This window comes from Dendrobates tinctorius, unplaced genomic scaffold (genome assembly GCF_039654945.1).
Source record: "Dendrobates tinctorius isolate UK_male_01 unplaced genomic scaffold, ASM3965494v1 ptg000004l, whole genome shotgun sequence".
NCBI classification, from domain to species: Eukaryota; Metazoa; Chordata; class Amphibia; order Anura; family Dendrobatidae; genus Dendrobates; species Dendrobates tinctorius.
In genome coordinates, this window is record NW_027361672.1 from 23,056,361 (window position 1) to 23,071,172 (window position 14,812).

General features: G+C 45.5%; 1 protein-coding gene across 3 annotated transcripts in view; it reads right to left on the reverse strand.

Moving 5' to 3' along the window:
* The window catches only part of ZNF236 (zinc finger protein 236), a 235,408-nt gene extending 225,626 nt beyond the window's left edge, over window positions 1–9,782 (reverse strand). For 2 of the 3 annotated variants that reach the window (XM_073566490.1, XM_073566480.1), the window contains exon 1: window positions 9,455–9,781. In XM_073566490.1, the coding sequence (XP_073422591.1) occupies window positions 9,455–9,506 (52 nt within the window). In that variant the 5' untranslated portion in view covers window positions 9,507–9,781. Of the gene's footprint in view, window positions 1–9,454 lie in introns of all 3 variants that reach the window. The other variant, XM_073566497.1, reaches the window with a different exon arrangement.
* Between the last annotated feature and the right edge of the window lie 5,030 nt (window positions 9,783–14,812).

Sequence of the window (14,812 nt, forward strand, 5' to 3'; positions counted from 1 at the left end):
GATGACTTTCCTAAAATATCTAACAAAGGTCTCCCAAAACTTAGAGAGCTAGGTGACCTGCTATAAGAGGTCCTAATTGCCAAATGTGATGGTGACCTACCGGGACTTGCATACCTCGACACAGTCAAAGGTGTTAACCCTATAGTCCAAAAGTTGCCCTACAATCTACAGGAGAGGTGGCTTACACGTGGCTCCACATACAAATACAAACACTGTTTCATATCATCCCTTCTCCCTTTTTGTAGACTTTATACACGAACAAGCGGCAATCAGAAATGATCCCAGCTTTGACTTTACAACGTCATATGCCGCACCACCACCAACTGCAAACCCATCTGTGGCAGTGCACAAGACTAATGTTTCTTCTCCAAGCTCCAATTACAGGTCTGCTAGCTGATCCCAATCAGAGACAAAGGTACGAGAACCTGACAAGCAGTGCCCGCTTCATCAGAAGCCTCATCCTCTCCTGAAATGCAGAGCCTTCAGAGGAAAATCTATGCCGGATCGCAGAAGCTTCCTGAAAAAGAACGGTATCTGCTACAAGTGCTGCTCATCCACCACTCATCTCGCCAAGGATTGTAAAGTCAGTGTAAAATGCACAGAATGTGGCACCACATATCATAACACTGCCCTACACCCTAGCCCAGCTCCATGGAGTGCACAAAACACGCCAGCTGACAGTGAGCATGGCGGGGAGGAAAGGAGCACTGATGCAGCTACGCCAGGGATAACTTCACAATGTACTGAAGTCTGTAAAGGGACAATAGACAGTAGGTCTTGTTTAAAAATATGCCTCGTCAGAGTGCACCCAAAGGGCCATAGAGACAAAGCTGTGAGACTGTATGCTATCTTGGATGATCAAAGTAATCGATCCCTGGCCAGATCAACATTCTTTGACCTATTCAACATTAAAGGACCAAGCACTCCTTACTCATTAAAGACATGTGCAGGTACTGTGACAACAGCGGGCAAGAAAGCCACCGACTACCAAATTGAGTCCTTAGACGGACAATTCTGCCTGCCACTACCTACAATCATCGAGAGTAATCAGATCCCAGACAACAGGTCTGAAATTCCTACACCAGATGTGGCAATCCATCATTCTCACTTAAAACGCATAGCACACCTCATACCGGAACTCGACCCTCAGGCACAGATAGTACTGCTCTTGGGAAGAGACATCCTGCAGGTTCATAAAGTGAGAAGTCATATCAATGGACTCAACAATGCTCCCTATGCACAAAAGTTAGACCTAGGATGGGTCATAATAGGAAACGTATGCTTGGGACACATGCACGCCCCATCTTCTGTGACAAGCATGCTAACTGGAGAAAGGGTGCTCATCTCTGTTTCAACCTTGCAACAACGAGTTCCATGTCAAGGAACTACCACACAGCATCCAACTAATACCTAATATCACCTAATAGACTTTGCTCATGACAGCAGTATGGTGTCAGGAAGCTATGAGGATCAGCTGGTGTGCACAGTCTTCCAGAGAACTAAGCAAGACAACCAAGTAGCAATGTCAGTAGAGGATAAGTTGTTCTTAGAGGTAATGGACAAGGGACTCGTAAAAGATGAGACCAACAGCTGGGTCGCACCTCTTCCCTTCATAACCCACAGACCACGTCTACCAAACAACAGAGATCAGGCATTAAAACGTTTCCTCTCTCAAACATAATCTGCAAAGGAAGCCAGAGATGAGAGATCACTTCTCCTTCATGTCAAAGATATTTGAGTACTGCCATGTAGAACTAGCTCCCACTCTCAAAGACTCTGAAGAATGCTGGTGGTTCCTACCCATGTTTGGAGTATAACACCCTAAGAAACCAGGCCAGATTAAAGTGGTGTTCGACTCCAGTGCAAAGTTTGATGATGTCTCCCTGAATGATGTTCTACTGACAGGACCAGATCTCAATAACAAACTACTGGGAGTACTTATGCGTTTCCGTAAGGATTCCATTTCCTTCATTGCTGACATCCAGCAAATGTTCCATTGTTTCCTTGTGAGAGAGAGAGACAGGAACTTCCTAAGATTCTTCTGGTACAGAGACAATGATGCTACTAAAGAAGTCACAGAGTACCGCATGAGAGTGCACATCTTTGGCAATAGCCCTTCTCCTGCAGTCGCCATCTATGGACTCAAAAGGTCAGCTCTAGAAGGAGAAACAGAATACGTGTCAGATGTCAGACAATTCATAGAGAAAGACTTTTATGTTGATGACTGTCTAAAAGCCATGCCTTCAAATGAGACTGCCATCAGTCTTCTCAGGAGAGCACAGGAGATGCTTGCTTGCTCTAACCTCAGGCTTCACAAAATAACTTCAAACAGCCAAGAACTCATGAAAGCATTCCCTTCACAAGACTTGTGTAATGGTCTCAGAGACCTGGACCTGGGGTCAGACCCCACACCAATGCAACGCAGCCTCGGGCTTCTCTGGAATCTACAGTCAGACACTTTTACCTTTCAGGTCAGCCAGGAAGAAAAGCATTTCAGACGCAGAGGTGTCCTGTCTACCAACAACAGCCTGTACGATCCCTTAGGTTTTGCAGCTCCTGTTACTATCCAAGGTAAAGCCATACTAAGAAACTTAACCAAGGAGTCTTCTGACTGTGATGCACCTCTGCCACCTGATAAGAGAACCCAGTGGGAAGCATGGAAGAACTCTTTAGCAGCTCTCTTCAACATAAATATGCCAAGGCCATACACTCCTGTGCCGTCTACAGAGATACAGAGCCAAAGACTGTATGTATTTGCAGATGCTTCTGTCAAAGCAATTGCTGCTGTTGCCTATCTCAAAACGGTGGACTCCAAATGTCAGAGCCACATTGGATTCGTCATGGGGAAAGCCAAATTTGCTCCACAACCAGAGCACACCATAGCAAGGTTAGAACTTTGTGCTGCAGTCTTAGCCGTCGAGATAGCAGAGTTCATCGGATCCGAGATGGATATCGACCTGACACAAGCCAAGTTCTACTCAGACAGCAAAGTAGTCCTAGGAAGCACAACATGGCTCTCAGGACCACAACCATTGTACACTGAGGAACGTTGTCCAGACACCTTTGAACTTGTGAGAGAGGACTCAGGTGCTGAAATCCACCCTCAGGTATCTACACTTTATACAAAGACTGCAGCTACTCTTCTAACCCATAAAACAGGACTATCCAGTGTCCCTCCAGGAGGATTCGACGCTAATGACCTCTACAAGTGCCAATGGAGGCAGGTACAAAGTCTGGCCAATACATTCTGGGACAGGTGGCGCAAACAATATTTGTCTACCTTGCAGCCACGGACAAAGTGGCCATCTTCCAGGCCTAATCTTCGGATTGGTGACCCCGTCCTTGTTAAAGACTGCCAGGTTCATCGGAACCAGTGGCCACTTGGACTAGTTGCTGCTACGTTCCCAAGTAAAGATGGCCATGTCCGCAAAGTCGAACTGAGGATGGCCAAAGGAGATGGACCTAAGACATTCTCCAGACCAGTGACTGCGCTGGTCCTATTGCTGTCTTCAAAGGATAAGAATGGTGGCATCTGTTCAATGCCAGACGGGGAGTGTTCTGTCTCTGACATGAATAATGACTCTTAACTGTTTATTTCCATTACATAAATTCAGTTATAATGCTCAGTTTGCCATACAGTTTAATGTTTAGTGTTCCCTTAGCTCCATCTAGTGGCCAAAAGATATAACTGCAGTGTTATTCTGTACCTTAGTTTAATTTTCATTCTTGAATTCCCTCCAATTCCCAATGCACCCTGGGTAAGTTGCAAGCCATCATGGTCTAAGACTGCCCCCTTTCTCTGCCCAGTCTGCCATTTCTGCCAAGCCTGCTTCATGTGGACATCTCATTTCTCCACCTCCCCTTGTGTCAGCATTGTCGGTACGTAATCACCCTCTTTCATCTAATTCTGTCCTAGATCACCCTCCTTAGGCTGGTTTCACACTTGCTTTTTTTTGCAGCGCATTCTTCCCGCAAAAAAACGCATTGAAAAAACGCATACAAAAGCATACAACTGCTGCATTTTTTTCAAGCATTTTTATGAGCATGCATGAAAAAAACGCAGCGTTTTTATGCGTTTGTATGCGTTTTTAGTGCGTTTTTACCGCGTTTGCGTTTTTTCCAAACATTAGGTGGCCCCTCACACTAACCCAAACCATGACTTTACTAACCCTAACCCTGACCCTAACCCTTAACCAAACCATACTTAACCCTAACCCTAAACCCTAACTAACCCTAACCCTGACCCTAACCCTGACCCTAACCCTGACCCTAACCCTTAACCAAACCATACTTAACCCTAACCCAAACCCTAACTAACCCTAACCCTGACCCTAAACCTAACCCTAACCCTTAACCAAACCATACTTAACCCAAACCCTAACTAACCCTAAACCTAACCCTGACCCTAACCCTAAACCCCCTTAACTAACCCTAACTCTAACCCAAACCCCTAAATTCCATGGTTAACAAAAAAAAACGCATGTGCAAAAAAACGCATACATTATGCCAAAGCGCACATATGCGCACCCATAGACTATAATGGGTGTCTTGCTGGAAAAAAACGCATTGCGCGCGCATGCGTTTTTTTGAGGCAAGTCGGACGCACCAAAAAATGCAACAGGATGCATTTTGTGCGCCCGAGCGCATACCGCAAAAAAACGCATGCGCGGTAAAACGCGTACAAACGCATGTGTATGCGCACATAAGCGCATCCCATGCAAAGTATAGGAAAAAAAAACGCATGCGCTATTTAGCGCTAAAATACCGCGAAAAAAAACGCAAGTGTGAAACCAGCCTTAGTCAGCTCCCCTGTTAGCTGTTAGCGCAGGTAGTGTATATACAGTCATATGTTAAAGTTTGGGCACCCCTATTAATGTTAACCTTTTTTCTTTATAACAATTTTGGTTTTTGCAACAGCTATTTCAGTTTCATATATCTAATAACTGATGGACTCAGTTATATTTCTGGATTCAAATGAGGTTTATTGTACTAACAGAAAATGTGCAATCTGCATTTAAACAAAATTTGACCGATGCAAAAGTATGGGCACCCTTATCATTTTCTTGATTTGAACACTCCTAACTACTTTTTACTGACTTCCTGAAGCACTAAATTGGTTTTGTAACCTCACTGAGCTTTGAACTTCATAGCCAGGTGTATCAAATCATGAGAAAAGGTATTTAAGGTGGCCACTTGCAAGTAGTTCTCCTATTTGATTCTCCTATGAAGAGTGGCATCATGGGCTCCTCAAAACAACTCTCAAATGATCTGAAAACAAAGATTATTCATCATAGCTTTTCAGGGGGAAGGATACAAAAAGTTGTCTGAGATTTAACCTGTCAGTTTCCACTGTGAGGAACATAGTAAGGAAATGGAAGAACACAGGTACAGTTCTTGTTAAGCCCAGAAGTGGCAGGCCAAGAACAATATCAGAAAGGAAGAGAAGAAGAATGGTGAGAACAGTCAAGGACAATCCACAGACCACCTCCAAAGACCGGCAGCATCATCTTTGCTGCAGATGGTGTCACTGTGCATTGGTCAACAATACAGCGCACTTTGCACAAGGAGAAGTTGTATGGGAGAGTGTTTGTGGTGTGCTTGCAGAAACGGCTTCTTTCGCATCAGAGTCGCCTGAGGGCTGCAAAAGTACATTTGGACAAGCCAGTTACATTTTGGAAGAAGGTCCTGCGGACTGATGAAACAAAGATTGAGTTGTTTGGTCATACAAAAAGGCGTTATGCATGGAGGCTAAAAAACACAGCAGTCCAAGAAAAACACTTGCTACCCACAGTAAAATTTGGTGGAGGTTCCATCATGCTTTGGGGCTTTGTGGCCAATGCCGGCACCGGGAATCTTGTTAAAGTTGAGGGTCGCATGGATTCAACTCAGTATCAGCAGATTCTGGACAATAATGTGCAAGAATCAGTGACGAAGTTGAAGTTACGCAGGGGATGGATATTTCAGCAAGACAATGATCCAAAACACCGCTCCAAATCTACTCAGGCATTCATGCAGAGGAACAATTACAATGTTCTGGAATGGCCATCCCAGTCCCCAGACCTGAATATCATTGAACATCTGTGGGATGATTTGAAGCGGGCTGTCCATGCTCGGCGACCATCAAACTTAACTGAACTGGAATTGTTTTGTAAACAGGAATGGTCACAAATACCTTCATCCAGGAATTCATTAATAGCTACAGGAAGCGACTAGAGGCTGTTATTTTTGCAAAAGGAGGATCTACGAAATATTATTGTCACTTTTATGTAGAGGTGCCCATACTTTTGCACCGGTCAAATTTTGCTTAAATGCAGATTGCACATTTTCTGTTAGTACAATAAACCTCATTTGAATCCAGAAATATAACTGAGTCCATCAGTTATTAGATATATGAAACTGAAATAGCTGTTGCAAAAACCAAAATTGTTATAAAGAAAAAAGGTTAACATTAATAGGGGTGCCCAAACTTTAACATATGACTGTATGTATTTTTATGTATCCATACTAATTCATTGCATTCTATGTCTTATCTGTAGTTTCACCGTACATCTATATACCATCGCGTTCAATAAACACAGATTCAACTTACAGTCTTCTTATTGAACCCCCGGTATAGCGGTTTAGCTACCCGTATAAGCTATATGAACCCCGTGCATTTAGCTGAGAACGGAATAGGCATACATCACTTCATGTATCATTGATGTCTGGCTCCAACTCATCTCTTGATGATTTGGACCCAAAATGTTAAATCTAATATATAAAGCTCAATGTGGGTGTGTGTGTCCGGGATTGGCATCCGCACCGTCGCAGCTACAGCCACAAAATTTGGCACAGTCACACGTCTGGATCCCGAGAGCGTCATAGGTTATGTTGTGAGGTGAAATTTTAACCCCGCATGTTCCAACTCACCAAACAATTTTGCCCCTATCTACATAATAAGGGAAATAGTGGGTGTATCAAGCCCCGCCCCTCATTATGATGTCATAATGGTTGCCATGGCGACACTGATGTCATCATAGGTTGCAAGCCACGCCCCTCATTATGATGTCATAATGGTTGCCATGGCGACGCTAATGTCATAATAGGTTGCAATGGCAAAGATGCTGTCACAATGGTTGTCATGGTGACAATGATGTCTTAATACGTTGCAATGGTGACGGTTATGTCATAACGGTTGCCATGGTGATGATGATGTTATAATGGGTATATGGGCACGGGACTATGGGATGGAGGATATGTGATGGGTATATGGGCACTGGACTATGGGATGGCGGATATGTATGATGGGTATATGGGCACGGGACTATGGGATGGCAGATATGTATGATGGGTATATGGGCACAGGACTATGGAATGGAGGATATGTATGATGGGTATATGGGCCTGGGGCTATGAGATGAAGGATATGTGATGGGTATATGGGCACTCGACTATGGGATGGTGGATATGTATGATGGGTATATGGGCACGGCCTATGGGATGGTGGATATGTATGATGGGTATATGGGCACGGCCTATGGGATGGTGGATATGTATGATGGGTATATGGGCACGGGACTATGGGATGGAGGATATGTGATAGGTATATGGGCACTGGACTATGGGATGGAGGATATGTATGACAGGTATATGGGCACGGGACTATGGGATGGCGGATATGTATGATGGGTATATGGCCACGGGACTATGGGATGGCGGATATGTATGATGGGTATATGGGCACAGGACTATGGGATGGAGGATATGTATGATGGGTATATGGGCCTGGGGCTATGAGATGAAGGATATGTGATGGGTATATGGGCACTCGACTATGGGATGGTGGATATGTATGATGGGTATATGGGCATGGCCTATGGGATGGTGGATATGTATGATGGGTATATGGGCACGGCCTATGGGATGGTGGATATGTATGATGGGTATATGGGCATGGGACTATGGGATGGAGGATAACTATAATTTGTTATAACTAACCACAGTTAGTTACTATGCCCGGGCAGCGCCGGGCTCTTCAGCTAGTCTAAATTAAAATACCATATGAAAACCCCAAGCACACATTGGAGTAAAGCCAGCCAAACGCGCCACGGGAAGTGGAGACAAGGGGTTTGGCTCTATACATCCTACCCTTTAATTAATAACGCTCCTAGTTATAGCTGAATGCTATTAACAAAGAATTATTTAGCATCCCTAAAGAATCATTTATAAAAAAAACTATGCCTGGTACTGTATAAGAATAGAGAGGACTCATAAGTAGTGGGCCCATGCTTCTCTGCCCGCCATCGACAGACACACAGTATCAGCAGGCTTGAACCGGACCACTGGAGAACAGGAGAATCCTCCGGTGGGCCACCACTCTAATATGAGACAGACACGGTATCAGCAGGCTTGGATCGGACCACTGGAAAATCCTCCGGTGGGCCACCACTCTAATATGAGACAGACACGGTATCAGCAGGCTTGGTCTGGACCAATGGAGAACAGGAGAATCCTCTGGTGGGCCCCTGTGAACGAGAATGCCATCACCCTCATATGAGACAGACACACAGTGTTGGACTGGGATGCCAAGGGCCCACCAGTAAATAACTCCAGGCCCCACTTTTCAGCTACATGCAAGTGACATTGTCCTCCACCACAAATTTATACATGAACTGGGTAGATGGGTAAATGAATAAGATGCCGCCTGTCTGTATAGTAATTCATGTGCATAGTGCCTATTACTGCTCATATAAGAGAGTGGAGGCCCACCGGAGGATTCTCCTGTTCTCCGGTGGGCCAGTCCGAGCCTGCTGACACATACAGGCATACATTCCCTTCTTGTCTATTACACCAACACGGTTTGTGCCATTCGGTGTAATCACCAGATATAACACGCCAGACTTCTGATTGGCTACAGGAAGGTTTCCGCAGCCGATTCCTTCATAGCATATGACAATGAACAAGGTGCGCACTGAGACCACCACTAATCTGCGTACCACCGATATGGGACAGTCTGTAACCAATGGCAACGCCTTATAAGCGGCTTATGTGCAGTGCGCGAGCAGCAAGTACTGACTTCAGCCCCACTGTAGAGACTGACGTGATATATTCAGCAATAATAGCGTGTGCTTTACATTATACACCTTGTCGCCTGGGGGTGCAGAGGACCCCGCCAGTGACGTCACACTGCACAGTAGATGAGGCGCCTCACAGCACAGTATGAGCGGCAGCCGCACACTACTACAGCCGCGCACTGCTCCTGCCTCATCTCTGCCGCAGCCTCTAGTTCGGGTGCTGCGTCCACTCCCGTATCATTCCGCCCTGTTCCGGGCGTCTCACACTCACAGCGCGGCCTCGCCACCATATCCGGGGACTATATACGCGCCTGTACACAGCAGTAACACTACGTATGGCGGGCCTCTCCTTCTCGCAGCCGTCGCCGTACTCCATGCCCACGCACGTTGTATTTTTTTACCTGAGCCTGATCTATCCCAGGCCCGTGGTTTCGGGGGTCGGCCTCGAGGCATTTGTCCCGGATTATTTTTTCTTTCAGGTTAATGTCGCTTCCTCCTCTTTTTTCACAACGGCGGCGGAAGCAGCAGCATACACACAGGAGGGAGGAAAAGGAAGAAGACGCGTCCGCGGCGGAGGAAGCGGAGTGGGGCGGAGCTGTGGCGGCGGATGTCACTCACGGGCAGCTGTGCAGTCAGTGTGAGCCCGGGCTATGGACACGGAGCTCCCGGGGTGTTAGCGGGGCGTTTATGTGTGGAGAACTATTGAAGCGTCTGTTCTGGCCCGAAGGGGGCTGTGGTGGAATGCTGGGAAGTGTAGTTCCCGGAGTCACTGCTAACATGGGAGGCTGGGAATGTTCTGCGGCCATATTGACTCCTGGCGAGGCATTAAAGGGCCACGAACCCTACCCTGCCTTCTGATGCTATAGGAAGGCTGGGGCTCCGTGCTGGCGCAGTGCCGGGGTCCGGTGCCACCACACTACTGCATGGAGAGTGGTGTATGGGGGTCAGAGAATCGGGCTCAGCTGCAATTCTGCATGCAACCTGTGACCAGGTGTGGCGCTGTTCTTGGAATCCTGGAAACTTTCTTTTTTAGTGTCGAGCATAACAATTAGTAGCAATCTCATCCAGCATCCATGTTGGTCGTATGTGGCTATTGGACCAGAGCGCTTCGCACCGCCTATTGCCAGGATCTGTAGCATCTCTTCTGATTGGTGGGCCAAGCTTGATGTCATTACTAGTGATGAGCGAGTATACTCGTTGCTCGGGTTGCCTCGAGTATTTTGGATGTGCTCGCAGATTTACTTTTTGTCGGTGCAGCTGCATGATTTACAGCTGCTAGGCAGCCTGAATACATGTGGGAATTCCCTAACAGGCAATCCCCACTTGTAGTCAGGCTGTCCAACAGCCTTAAATCATGCAGCTGAGGAGACACAAGCTAAATCTCCAAATACTCGGAGATCACCCGAGCATGCTGTGGGAAAACCCGAGCAGTGAGTATACTCGCTCATCACTAGTCATTACGGGTCCAGGCCTATGAATAGGAAGGGGCACCAGGAAGATGTATGCAGGGCGCTGGGTACAAGACTGACAGTGTCCAATCCCAGGGTGATTACAATAAAAATAGAATTTTTTATTCCAGTGTAGAAAAATCCAACGTTTCAACCTATTGCACGTTTTTATCAAGCAAGGTACAACAGAGCAAAGGGGGGGGGTTATATAGAGTGGTCTCACAAGTATCAATCACCACATTACACCCCCCAGCATAAAAAACAATTACAATTCAAACTACAAAATCTTAATTCTATATGAAAGATATCAGTAGCACACATCATTCAATTATTTAATCTAGATGAATAGAGATGGGCAAACAGTAACACTGGGTGCAATACCACCCCCGAACACCGAGTTTTTCTCGCACTGTCATCTGCATGACAGCATGAGAAACACCTTTGGATCGGCAATAAGATTACCACTGCGGCTCCCATGCTGTAAGATGACAGTGAGCCTGCAGCTGTGACCAGAGGTAAAAAGTTTATCTCTGGTCATAGATGGTGACTAATGGGACTAAAGGCCCCTTTACATTTAGCGATGCACCAGCGATCCGACCAGCGATCTAACCCGGTCATGATCGCTGGTGCATCGCTAAATGATCGCTAGCGAGCTGTCACACAGGCAGACCTCACCGATGCAGGAGCGACGCAGCGCACGATACTCACCTTTCACACACAGCGATCCTGACGTCCTCCTGCCCGCCTCCACGCGTCGCTTGTCACAGCAGGAAGCAGATGTCGAGAAATGGAGCCGCCCGATCAGCGATGGACAGCGGGGGAGCCGGTCGGAGGTAAGTATCACACATAGCGATATCGCTAGCACGTCACAAAACCAGTGACGTTATAGCGATATTGCTAGCGATATCGCTATGTGTAAAACCCCCTTAATTATCTCTGCAACCTACACTTGCTGTTGCTAATAACTGAGAGCACGTGACATCAGCGCTAAAAATAATGATGTGGGTTCCCCTGTATTTTTGATAACCGGCCAGGCAAAACTGACAGCCTCGGGTTGCAACCCTCGGCTATCAGCTTCAGCAAGGCTGGTTATCAAGAATAGAGGGGTCCCATGCGGTTATTTTTAATTATTTGACTAGATTAAAATGAAGGCATGGGGTCCCCCCTTATCTTTGACAACCATCCTTGTTAAAGCAGACAGGTGGTGGCTGGGATTCTCTGGCTGGTAGGCCACAGGGCAAGTGGGAAGAGCCAGCCTTTTCTGGGCAGCTGCGGGCTGCTGTTTTTAGGCTGGGAGGAGGTAACTATCCATGGCCCCTTACCAGTCTGAGAACACCAGCCCCCATGCCATTCTTTGTAATTAAATAAAAACAGCATGGGGACCCCTATAACAAACCTTGTTGAAGCTGACAGCTGAGGGTTGCAGCACGCAGTTGTTAGTTTTGCCTGGCTGGTTATCAAAAATGCAGCGGAGCCCACACTGTTTTTTTCATTTATTTATAGTGCAGGCGGTGCCTGATGAATACTCCCAGCCTCTGCTCCTGCTCTCACTTATTAGCGGCAGCAGTTGTAGACTGATGAGCGTAATAGTCCCATCAGCCGCCGCTTGCTCTCACTGTTATCAGTTAAATATAACTCTCAGTATTCTACCGTGCTCAAGCTGATCGCCGGCAGAGCAGGGGAGAATGATGAGAGCCATCTTCAGCACCTGCTGCCGGGGAACAGCGCTTACTGTACCGCTTCTTCACAGGTGCTGGTATGTGTGATACTGATGCAGCAAACGTATGCCACAAGATTTACACACACGGACACGGATATCATCCAGTACTGTTTTCTGGTACTGGAAATATCAGGATTTGTGAAATCGGCCTAAGAGAGCATTTGCTCTTAGAAATACTGATTAATGAGGACTTTTCACCACATTGTACATGCTAAACTGGCCACATGATGAAGTGGCTGAAACTCTGAAACATTTTTTATTTCTCCGTTACCTAGATATTAGTAGTTTATATGCTAATGTCTACTATATACAGTGCCTTGCGAAAGTATTCGGCCCCCTGGAACTTTTCAACCTTTTCCAACATACAGTTAGGTCCATATATATTTGGACAGAGACAACATTTTTCTAATTTTGGTTCTAGACATTACCACAATGAATTTTAAACAAAACAATTCAGATGCAGTTGAAGTTCAGACTTTCAGCTTTCATTTGAGGGTATCCACATTAAAATTGGATGAAGGGTTTGGGAGTTTCAGCTCCTTAACATGTGCCACCCTGTTTTTAAAGGGACCAAAAGTAAATGGACAATTGACTCCAGGGCTATTTCTTGGACAGTTGTGGGCAATCCCTTCGTTATGTCATTCTCAATTAAGCAGATAAAAGGCCTGGAGTTGATTTGAGGTGTGGTGCTTGCATTTGGAAGGTTTTGCTGTGAAGGAAACATTCGCTCAAAGGAGCTCTCCATGCAGGTGAAACAAGCCATCCTTAAGCTGCAAAAACAGAACAAACCCATCCGAGAAATTGCTACAATATTAGGAGTGGCAAAATCTACAGTTTGGTACATCCTGAGAAAGAAAGAAAGCACTGGTGAACGCATCAATGCAAAAAGACCTGGGCGCCCACGGAAGACAACAGTGGTGGATGATCGCAGAATAATCTCCATGGTGAAGAGAAACCCCTTCACAACAGCCAACTAAGTGAACAACACTCTCCAGGAGGTAGGCGTATCAATATCCAAATCTACCATAAAGAGAACACTGCATGAAAGTAAATACAGAGGGTTCACTGCATGGTGCAATCCACTCATAAGCATCAAGAATAGAAAGGCTAGACTGGACTTTGCTAAAAAACATCTAAAAAAGCCAGCACAGTTCTGGATGAACATTCTTTGGACAGATGAAACCAAGATCAACCTCTACCAGAATGATGGAAAGAGAAAAGTATGGCGAAGGCGTGTAACAGCTCATGATCCAAAGCATACCACATCATCTGTAAAACACGGCGGAGGCAGTGTGATGGCTTGGGCATGCATGGCTGCCAGTGGCACTGGGTCACTAGTGTTTATTGATGATGTGACACAGGACGGAAGCAGCCGAATGAATTCTGAGGTATTCAGAGCCATACTGTGTGCTCAGATCCAGCCAAATGCAGCCAAACTGATTGGTCGTCGTTTCATAATACAGATGGACAATGACCCAAAACATAAAGCCAAAGCAACCCAGGAGTGTATTAAAGCAAAGAAATGGAATATTCCTGAATGGCCAAGTCAGTCACCTGATCTCAACCCAATTGAGCATGTATTTCACTTGTTAAAGACTAAACTTCAGACAGAAAGGCCCACAAACAAACAGCAACTGAAAACCTCCACAGTGAAGGCCTGGCAAGCATCAAAAAGGAGGAAACACAGCGTCTGGTGATGTCCATGAGTTCAAGACTTCAGGCAGTCATTACCAACAAAAGGTTTTCAACCAATTACTAGAAATGAACATTTTATTTACAATTATTTAATCTGTCCAATTACTTTTGGTCCCTTTAAAAATAGGGTGGTACATGTTAAGGAGCTGAAACTCCTAAACCCTTCATCCAATTTTAATGTGGATACCCTCAAAAGAAAGTTGAAAGTCTGAACTTCAACTGCATCTGAATTGTTATGTTTAAAATTCATTGTGGTAATGTCTAGAACCAAAATTAGAAAAATGTTGTCTCTGTCCAAATATATATGGACCTAACTGTATCATGCTTCAAACGTAAAGATACAAAATGTAAATTTTTGGTGAAGAATCAACAACAAGTGAGACACAATTGTGAAGTTGAACGAAATTTATTGGTTATTTTAAATTTTTGTGGAAATTCAAAAACTGAAAAGTGGGGTGTGCAATATTATTCGGCCTCTTTGACGTAATACTTTGTTGCGCCACCTTTTGCTGAGATTACAGCTGCAGGTCGCTTGGGGTATGTCTCTTATCAGTTTTGTACATCGAGAGACTGAAATTCTTGGCCATTGTTCCTTGGCAAACAGCTCGAGCTCAGTGAGGTTGGATGGAGATCGTTTGTGAACAGCAGTTTTCAGCTCTTTCCACAGATTCTCGATTGGATTCAGGTCTGGACATTGACTTGGTCATTCTAACACCTGGATACATTTATTTGTGAACCATTCCATTGTAGATTTTGCTTTGTTTGGGATCATTGTCTTGGAAGACAAATCTCCGTCCTAGTTTCAGGTCTTTTGCAGACTCCAACAGGTTTTCTTCAAGAACGGTCCTGTATTTGGCTCCATCCATCTTTCCATCAATTTTAACCATCTTCCCTGT